Genomic DNA, 10,525 nt, shown 5'->3' with positions numbered 1-10,525 from the left:
GAGGACAGGAACTTTCAAAAATGCCGTTTGGACAATATAATCACAAGTGAACACCAGAGAAAGCAATGAAATGTACTTATATGTAAGGAAATACTCTTTAATATACCTACATAGAATAGGCTACTGCAGGGTACAAATTGACAGTCACTGAAGGAGACTGGACAACTGCTTTGGCAGGATGTTGTAGCAAAAATCTACAGCTTTAAGTGAATGATTTATATTCTGGATGTATAGTTTCCCTTCTGTTGAGACATCTCCACCAGTCTCTCACACTTCTGCGTTTCTTTCGAACAGACTTGGTTCTATGAAAAAGCAAGAAAATTAGTAAGCCATGGCAACATCATTCAAGAAAAATAGAGAGTAGGATCTGTAAATAATACCACAAATGAAAAGGGGACGTGACTACAGATTCTGAAGTATTAAAAGTATAATGAAATATAACAACTTTCTGTCAAAATTTTAAATCTTCCATAAAAAGGGCAAATTCCTAAGAAAGAACTTACCAGAACTGACATGAGAAGCAGCAAATCTAAAGATTCTTACATGAATTTAAGAAATTTAATCAATGATTATAAATGCTAATCTCCTCCTTTCACTTACCCTACCCTTCTCCCACACATACACACACACACACCCCTACAGACGCTAAAGGTTTCCACCAGTGTAATTTATCAATGAAAACATATTCAAGGAAGAAATCATAGTGTCTTAAATTCTTTTAGACATTATGAAAGGGAATATCTACCCACCTCCTTTGGTTCTGCTTTGTCTTTTTTTTCTTTTACTTTTTATTTTTTTCGGATGTACATCATATTTCAAATTCTGGATACATTACATCATGTTCACCACCCGAACACTAATTATAGTGCATCCCCTCACATGTGACCCTAATCACCCCTTTTGCCCTCCCCCCTCCCCCTTCCCCAATGGTAACCACCAGTCCAATCTCCAATGCTATGTGTTTTTTTTTTTTGTCGTCTTTATCTTCTGCTTATGAGTGAGATCATATGGTATTTGACTTTCTCCCTCTGACTTATTTCACTCAGCATAATACCCTCAAGGTCCATCCATGTTGTCACAAATGGCCAGATTTCATCATTTCTTATGGCTGAGTAATAGTCCATCGTGTATAAATACCACATCTTCTTTATCCATTCGTCCCTTGATGGGCACCTAGGTTGCTTCCAAGTCTTGGCTATTGTCTATAATGCTGCAATGAACATAGGGGTGCAAGTATCTTTATGCCTTTGTGTTTTCAAGTTCTTTGGATAAATACCCAGCAGTGAAATAGCTGGATCATATGGTAGATCTATCCTTAATTTTCTGAGGAAACTCCATACTGCTTTCCATAGTAGCTGCACCAGTTTGCACTGCCACCAGCAGTGAACAAGGGTTCCCTTCTCTCCACACCCTCTCCAACATTTGTTGCTTCCTGTCTTGTTAATTATAGCCATTCTGACTGGAGTGAGGTGATACCTCATTGTAGTTTTGATTTGCATTTCCCTGATAGCTAATGATGTTGAGCATCTTTTCATGTGCCTGTTGGCCATCTGTATATCTTCTTTGGAGAAATCTCTGTTCAGATCTTTGGCCCATTTTATAATTGGATTGCTGGCTTCTTTGTAGTTGAGCTGTATGAGTTCTTCGTATATTTTGGCTGTTAACCCCTTATCTGATATGTGGTTTGCAAATATCTTCTCCCAATTGTTAGGTTGTCTTTTTGTTTTGTTGATGGTTTCCTTTGCTGTGCAGAAGTTTTTAGTTTGATGTAGTCCCATTTGTTCATTTGCTTTGTCTTGTGGAAGAGATTGTGCCAACATCCTCCACCCAAGTGTCTTCGATAGCACTGGGATACACAGGTGGGTAGGGTGCTACAGAGAGAAATGCCTGTGGTTGTCTTGATTCAGGCTTTCTGGGTCAACTGACTGAGACCCAGCATGGACTCAGTTCTTCCGTGTGCACATATTAGCATCACGTCCCTCCCCAGGGACACTTCCCAATCTGCATAAAACCCAAGGAAGAAAGCTAGGGAAGGACAACTGATCTGAACCTCCCCAAGTCAGTGGGAAATAGATCACATGACCAGACTGTGATGGAAGCAGGAACGATGCTGATGATGCGACTACCTTCCTTGGATCCGAATAAAGTTTCAATGAGTTATTCTCAATTAGAAAATAGGTTAAACACTTACTTTATAAAGATTCATAACATTTAGGGAACAACTTCCTCCAGGACAACTCCTCCAGTGACAATGTAAAAAAAGGTAAACAACAATATGAGTCCTGCTCATTGGTGCCAACTTTGGGTGTCAGTGTATAAAAGCCCCAGAACAGAAGGAGTCATCAGATTCTTGAAAACTCACCTCTGAACAGAAGCTCACCCTCCACCTCTGACACCATGACCCACTCCTGCTGTTCCCCTTGCTGTCAGCCTACCTGCTGCAGGACCACCTGCTGCCAGCCCACCCGCAGTGGGTCCAGCTGTTGTGAGTCCAGCTGCTGCCAGCCTTGCTGCCCCCAAACTCGCTGTCAAGTCACCTGCTGCAGGACCACCTGCTACCAACCAGCTTGTGTGACCAGCTGCCGCCCTTCCTGCGGCAGCGCTCCCTGCTGCCAGCCCACCTGCTCTGAGCCCAGCTGCTGTGGACAAACCTGCAGTGAGTCCAGCTGCTGCCAGCCCTGCTGTCCCCAGACTTGCTGTCAAACCACCTGCTCTAGGACCACCTGCTACCAACCAACCTGTGTGACCAGCTGCCGCCTTTCCTGCTGCCCCGCTCCCTGCTGCCAGCCCACCTGCTCTGAGTCCAGCTGCTGTGGACAAACCTGCAGTCAGTCCAGCTGCTGCCAGCCTAGCTGCCCCCCAGCTTGCTGTCAGACCACCTGCTGCCAGCCAGCTTGCTCTGGACCCGTGTACTGCCGGAGAACCTGCTACCACCCCACCTGCGTCTGCCTGCCTTGTTGCCAAGCCCAGAGCTGCGGATCCAGCTGTTGCCAGCCTTGCTGCCGCCCAGCCTGCTGTGAGTCCAGCTGCTGCCGGCCTTCCTGCTGCTGATCACCCGACCAAAGAACCACCGTCTGCACAAACCAATCTTTTTCTCACCTTGCCGTTCCTACAACAAATTCACTTCCAGACATTGCTAAAAGCCAGCATGCTATCACTAAACTTTTGTTACTCATCTGCCTGTTGAAAAGCTTGTGAACAAGCTCGATGCAGTGCAGAGGACTTCCCCCAATTCTCCTCCTCCTTGTGTCTGTGGATCACGTGCCAGCTTCATGCATCCTCCATCCGGAGTCATGATCTCTCCTTTAACTCTGAAGTCAGCATCTTCACCCTCTACCTCTGAGTAACTTAGAAAAAGAAATCCTCCTCACTTTTACGTAGATTTCTGGAGCTGTTGATTAAGCTTCACAATCATGTTTTCCTTTTCAATATACTCATGTTTCTTGTACCCTGCTCTCTTCTTTTCATGATCACTTTGACTTGTCTCCCTGGATGCATGGAGTCTTCCCTATATTTCTTAATAAATCCTGTACCAATATTCATCCTATATTGTGTTTTGTTTTATAGTGCAGCATTTCTGATGTACAGATTTATCCACATTTTGCATAGCACATGCACTGTCCATTCTGAACCTCATACAATCCCCCACAAATGATCTCCGTTTTTCATATGAGAAAAATCATTGTGGAATGTTATGGTGCTGATATGGACAGACTCAAACCCAAGACTAGAGCCACTCCTGCTCAATGGTACTTACAAGTAGGAAAAAGCCCTGAGACTGAGCACTAGGAAGACGTTCACGTGGGTTTCTTCTTTGACAAAGAAAGACTATTCTCTTGTATGTGCAGATAACATCTGTGTCCGGAGTTCTTCCCAATCAGTGTCCTGGACCTCAGGGAACAGCGGCTACATGTGAGGGCCCCAGGGCTGCATCTCAGAGCTCCTGTGAAGGCAGGGAGCCTTCCTCACTTCAAGGACCCTCCAGCCCTTCAGTAATTCATCTACATCAAACATTTTTGAGCCTCTAGTGTGTCCTCACAAGATAGAAGCTCATCTAAAGAGACTTGCCCTTTGGTATTGCACATGGAAAAACCTTCAGCTTTTCCTCTCTGTCTAGGGAACATCCAGCTCTTCCCTACTATGTCTTTCTTCCCTGTGCGTCTCCTCTACTACTCACAAAATTTCACTCCTGGTCAGCAAACATGTGGAGGGTTTTCCCCACACCAAGCAATTCTCTGCGACACCGGCTGAGTATCCTACAATGCAACTCAGTTCTGGGCTCAGTCCCACAAGACTGTCCCCTGCTCCCACTTCAGATGCCAGGCACAAGCCTAAGTTACCTGTGCTTCTGGCCAACCAGTTATAGATTGGAGGTTCCCACGCCCCTCTCCTTGGACTTCAGACACCAGTCACAAGCCCAGGTTGTTACCTAGACTTCTGAGCAACTGCCTATAAATCAGATTCCCTTGACCCTCTCCTTCCTTGGGTTCCATTAACTTGCTAGAGCGGCTCACAGAACTCAGGAAACATTCTGCTTGCTAGATCACTAGTTTATTATAAAAGAATGTGACTCAGGAACAGCCAGACAGAAGAGATGCGTAGGGCGAAGTATGTGGGAAGGGATGTGGAGCTTCCATGACGTCTCCAGGCACACCATTCTCCCCGCATCTCCACACGTTCACCAACCTGGAAGCTCTTAAACACCATCCTTTTGGATTTTTTATGGAGGCTTCGTTACACAGGCATGATGGATTAAATCACTGACCACTGGTGATAGAACTCCATCTCCAGAACCTCGACCCTCTCCCCCCACCAGAGGTTGGCCTGAGGATGGGACCAAAAGCTCCAAGGCTCTAATCACATGGTTGGCTCCACTGGCAAACAGCCCTCCATATTTAGGTGCTTTCCAAAAGCCGCCTCATTAACATAACAAAAGACCTTTATCACTCTCAGCATTTAAGAAATTCCAAGGGTTTTGGGAGCTGTGAGCCAGGAACCCTGAAGGATGACCAAATATATATATTCCTTATTATACATCACAAGTATCATGTAATCAAATTCTTGTGTGGGCTACTTGTCCAGAGTACTTATTGACAGAGTAAAAAAGGAATTAATTAATTCCTGCAAAACATATTATGGTCCCCAACTATAAGAAAATTTGTCCTCCTGATCAAAATGTTAAGAAAATTAAGTAAGGAGAAAGGTGGGGATTGGGAAACTATGCAATAGGCATGTATGACTTTGAGGAATTCATAACCTCTGAACCATCGAAGGGAACAAAACAACCTCCTGTGTTTTGTGAAGCAAATACAAAGCATTTAAGGGAAATAAAAACTCGTGTTTCAGGGGAATCAAAAGAACGACGTATGAGGGAGCTGGAGTCTTTACAAACCAACTCTCTAGAAGCATTGGTTGAATGTTTCCTCAGTTAGCATGTAAAGGCAGCAGGACTTTCAGTCGTTGCATGAAGAGAGCCCGTAGACAGAGGTGCAGACCCGGCAGGGGGAAATTGGCCCGAACACACTGAGATGCAAGATATATGGGTGGGATATTAAAAAACATAATCTACAATCTACCATTTGTTCCACTCAGATCAGTGTGGTAGACAGTCACAATTTCTAAAACAAGAAGTGGGAGGGGGCAAAGGGGAGAGAGAAGAAAGAAAGAGGAAGGAGAAAAGTAAGGACAGAAGGAAAGGAGGGAGGGAAGGGAGAGAGAGAAAGGTGAAAAGGAAGAGAGAAAGAGAGAAAGGAAGGAAGAAAGGGAGAAAGAAAGAAAGAAAGAAAGGGAGAGAGGGAGGGAGGAAGGAAGTAAAGAAGGAAGGAAGGAAGGAAAAAAGAAAAGAAAGAAAGAAAGAGAAAAAATGTGTAGCCAGTGAATTGACAACAATTGGCCACTCAGGATGTAAACTGACTGATGCTTCCTTAGTCCCAGGGAAGTGCCTCTGCTTCAGCCCTCCTGCTTTGGTCCTGCTTTGTCATATGGAAGAGATTGTGCCAACACCCTCCACCCAAGTGTCTTTGATAGCACTGGGATACACAGGTGGGTAGGGTGCTACAGAGAGAGATGCCTCTAGTTGTCATGATTCAGGCTTTGTGGGGAAACAGACCAGGACTCAGCATGGATTCAGTTCCTCACTGTGAACATATCAGCATCATGCCCCTCCCCAGGGACACTTCCCAATCTGCATACACCAAAGGGACAAAGCTGGGGAGGGACAACTGCTCTGACTTCCCCAGGTCAGCAGGAAATATATCACATGATCAGATTGTGATGGAAGCAGGAACGATGCTGATGATGTGACTGCCTTCCTTGGATCTGAAAAAGGCTTCTATGAGTTATTTTCAATTAGGAAACAGATTAAACACTTAATTTCTAAAGATTCGTAACATTTAGGGTACAGCTTCCTCTATGACAACTCCGCCAGCGACTCTGGAAGCCAACGTAAACAACAAGCAAAGCCCTGCTCATTGGCCCAAATTTGGGGGGTCAGTGTATAAAAGCCCCAGAACAGAAGGAGTCATCAGATTCTTGAAAACTCACCTCTGAACAGGAGCCCACCCTCCACACCTGACACCATGACCCACTCCTGCTGCTCCCCTTGCTGCCAGCCTACCTGCTGCAGGACCACCTGCTGCCAGCCCACCTGCAGTGGGTCCAGCTGTTGTGAGTCCAGCTGCTGCCAGCCTTGCTGTCCCCCAACTCGCTGTCAAGTCACCTGCTGCAGAACCACCTGTTACCAACCAGCTTGTGTGACCAGCTGCCGCCCTTCCTGCTGCCCCACTCCCTGCTGCCAGCCCACCTGCTCTGAGTCCAGCTGCTGTGGACAAACCTGCAGTCAGTCCAGCTGCTGCCAGCCTTGCTGCCCCCCAGCTTGCTGTCAGACCATCTGCTGCCAGCCAGCTTGTTCTGGACCCGTGTACTGCCGGAGAACCTGCTACCACCCCACCTGCGTCTGCCTGCCTTGTTGCCAAGCCCAGAGCTGCGGATCCAGCTGTTGCCAGCCTTGCTGCCGCCCAGCCTGCTGTGAGTCCAGCTGCTGCCGGCCTTCCTGCTGCTGATCACCCGACCAAAGAACCACCGTCTGCACAAACCAATCTTTTTCTCACCTTGCCGTTCCTACGACAAATTCACTTCCAGACATTGCTAAAAGCCAGCATGCTATCACTAAATTTCTGTTACTTATCTGCCTGTTGAAAAGCTTGTGAACAAGCTCGATGCAGTGCAGAGGACTTCCCCCAATTCTCCTCCTCCTTGTGTCTGTGGATCACGTGCCAGCTTCATGCATCCTCCATCCGGAGTCATGATCTCTCCTTTAACTCTGAAGTCAGCATCTTCACCCTCTACCTCTGAGTAACTTAGAAAACGAAATCCTCCTCACTTTTACGTAGGTTTCTGCAGCTGTTGATTAAGCTTCACAATCATGTTTTCCTTTTCAATATACTCATGTTTCTTGTACCCTGCTCTCTTCTTTTCATGATCACTTTGACTTGTCTCCCTGGATGCATGGAGTCTTCCCTATATTTCTTAATAAATCCTGTACCAATATTCATCCTATATTGTGTTTTGTTTAATAGTGCAGCATTTCTGATGTACAGATTTATCCACATTTTGCATAGCACATGCACTGTCCATTCTGAACCTCATACAATCCCCCACAAATGATCTCCGTTTTTCATATGAGAAAAATCATTGTGGAATGTTATGGTGCTGATATGGACAGACTCAAACCCAAGACTAGAGCCACTCCTGCTCAATGGTACTTACAAGTAGGAAAAAGCCCTGAGACTGAGCACTAGGAAGACGTTCACGTGGGCTTCTTCTTTGACAAAGAAAGACTATTCTCTTGTACGTGCAGATAACATCTGTGTCCGGAGTTCTTCCCAATCAGTGTCCTGGACCTCAGGGAACAGCGGCTACATGTGAGGGCCCCAGGGCTGCATCTCAGAGCTCCTGTGAAGGCAGGGAGCCTTCCTCACTTCAAGGACCCTCCAGCCCTTCAGTAATTCATCTACATCAAACATTTTTGAGCCTCTAGTGTGTCCTCACAAGATAGAAGCTCATCTAAAGAGACTTGCCCTTTGGTATTGCACATGGAAAAACCTTCAGCTTTTCCTCTCTGTCTAGGGAACATCCAGCTCTTCCCTACTATGTCTTTCTTCCCTGTGCGTCTCCTCTACGACTCACACAAAATTTCACTCCTGGTCAGCAAACATGTGGAGGGTTTTCCCCACACCAAGCAATTCTCTGCGACACCGGCTGGGTATCCTACAATGCAACTCAGTTCTGGGCTCAGTCCCACAAAACTGTCCCCTGCTCCCACTTCAGATGCCAGGCACAAGCCTAAGTTACCTGTGCTTCTGGCCAACCAGTTATAGATTGGAGGTTCCCACGCCCCTCTCCTTGGACTTCAGACACCAGTCACAAGCCCAGGTTGTTACCTAGACTTCTGAGCAACTGCCTATAAATCAGATTCCCTTGACCCTCTCCTTCCTTGGGTTCCATTAACTTGCTAGAGCGGCTCACAGAACTCAGGAAACATTCTGCTTGCTAGATCACTAGTTTATTATAAAAGAATGTGACTCAGGAACAGCCAGACAGAAGAGATGCGTAGGGCGAAGTATGTGGGAAGGGATGTGGAGCTTCCATGACGTCTCCAGGCACACCATTCTCCCCGCATCTCCACACGTTCACCAACCTGGAAGCTCTTAAACACCATCCTTTTGGATTTTTTATGGAGGCTTCGTTACACAGGCATGATGGATTAAATCACTGACCACTGGTGATAGAACTCCATCTCCAGAACCTCGACCCTCTCCCCCCACCAGAGGTTGGCCTGAGGATGGGACCAAAAGCTCCAAGGCTCTAATCACATGGTTGGCTCCACTGGCAAACAGCCTTCCATATTTAGGTGCTTTCCAAAAGTCGCCTCATTAACATAACAAAAGACCTTTATCACTCTCAGCATTTAAGAAATTCCAAGGGTTTTGGGAGCTGTGAGCCAGGAACCCTGAAGGATGACCAAATATATATATTCCTTATTATACATCACAAGTATCATGTAATCAAATTCTTGTGTGGGCTACTTGTCCAGAGTACTTATTGACAGAGTAAAAAAGGAATTAATTAATTCCTGCAAAACATATTATGGTCCCCAACTATAAGAAAATTTGTCCTCCTGATCAAAATGTTAAGAAAATTAAGTGAGGAGAAAGGTGGGGATTGGGAAACTATGCAATAGGCATGTATGACTTTGAGGAATTCATAACCTCTGAACCATCGAAGGGAACAAAACAACCTCCTGTGTTTTGTGAAGCAAATACAAAGCATTTAAGGGAAATAAAAACTCGTGTTTCAGGGGAATCAAAAGAACGACGTATGAGGGAGCTGGAGTCTTTACAAACCAACTCTCTAGAAGCATTGGTTGAATGTTTCCTCAGTTAGCATGTAAAGGCAGCAGGACTTTCAGTCGTTGCATGAAGAGAGCCCGTAGACAGAGGTGCAGACCCGGCAGGGGGAAATTGGCCCGAACACACTGAGATGCAAGATATATGGGTGGGATATTAAAAAACATAATCTACAATCTACCATTTGTTCCACTCAGATCAGTGTGGTAGACAGTCACAATTTCTAAAACAAGAAGTGGGAGGGGGCAAATGGGAGAGAGAAGAAAGAAAGAGGAAGGAGAAAAGTAAGGACAGAAGGAAAGGAGGGAGGGAAGGGAGAGAGAGAAAGGTGAAAAGGAAGAGAGAAAGAGAGAAAGGAAGGAAGAAAGGGAGAAAGAAAGAAAGAAAGAAAGGGAGAGAGGGAGGGAGGAAGGAAGTAAAGAAGGAAGGAAGGAAGGAAAAAAGAAAAGAAAGAAAGAAAGAGAAAAAATGTGTAGCCAGTGAATTGACAACAATTGGCCACTCAGGATGTAAACTGACTGATGCTTCCTTAGTCCCAGGGAAGTGCCTCTGCTTCAGCCCTCCTGCTTTGGTCCTGCTTTGTCATATGGAAGAGATTGTGCCAACACCCTCCACCCAAGTGTCTTTGATAGCACTGGGATACACAGGTGGGTAGGGTGCTACAGAGAGAGATGCCTCTATTGTCATGATTCAGGCTTTGTGGGGAAACAGACCAGGACTCAGCATGGATTCAGTTCCTCACTGTGAACATATCAGCATCATGCCCCTCCCCAGGGACACTTCCCAATCTGCATACACCAAAGGGACAAAGCTGGGGAGGGACAACTGCTCTGACTTCCCCAGGTCAGCAGGAAATATATCACATGATCAGATTGTGATGGAAGCAGGAACGATGCTGATGATGTGACTGCCTTCCTTTTATCTGAAAAAGGTTTCTATGAGTTATTTTCAACTAGGAAACAGATTAAACAGTTAATTTCTAAAGATTCATAACATTTAGGGTACAGCTTCCTCTATGACAACTCCGCCAGCGACTCTGGAAGACAACGTAAACAACAACAAGCAAAGTCCTGCTCATTGGCCCAAATTTGGGGGGTCAGTGTATAAAAGCCCCAGAA

General features: G+C 45.8%; 1 protein-coding gene across 1 annotated transcript; it reads left to right on the top strand.

Annotated features, from left to right (window-relative positions):
- The first annotated feature begins 2,068 nt into the window (after positions 1-2,068).
- LOC106783251 (keratin-associated protein 9-1-like) lies at positions 2,069-7,557 on the top strand. Its single transcript, XM_070226991.1, has 2 exons — positions 2,069-3,048; positions 6,510-7,557. The coding sequence occupies exons 1-2, from the start codon at positions 2,398-2,400 to the stop codon at positions 7,059-7,061; spliced, it is 1,203 nt and encodes a 400-aa protein (XP_070083092.1). The 5' UTR covers positions 2,069-2,397; the 3' UTR covers positions 7,062-7,557.
- Positions 7,558-10,525: the final 2,968 nt, after the last annotated feature.

Source organism: Equus caballus, chromosome 11, assembly GCF_041296265.1.
Source record: "Equus caballus isolate H_3958 breed thoroughbred chromosome 11, TB-T2T, whole genome shotgun sequence".
NCBI lineage: Eukaryota > Metazoa > Chordata > Mammalia > Perissodactyla > Equidae > Equus > Equus caballus.
Note: the sequence above shows the minus strand (reverse complement) of the source record. Positions and strands in the feature narration are given on the sequence as shown.

Excerpts from the sequence above, each read along its gene's own strand:
- LOC106783251 (XM_070226991.1), top strand. The coding sequence starts at position 2,398 with ATGACCCACTCCTGCTGTTCCCCTTGCTGTCAGCCTACCTGCTGCAGG. Across the intron at positions 3,049-6,509 it reads GCTGCCGGCCTTCCTGCTGC|AACAGAAGGAGTCATCAGAT; the intron begins TGATCACCCGAC and ends TAAAAGCCCCAG.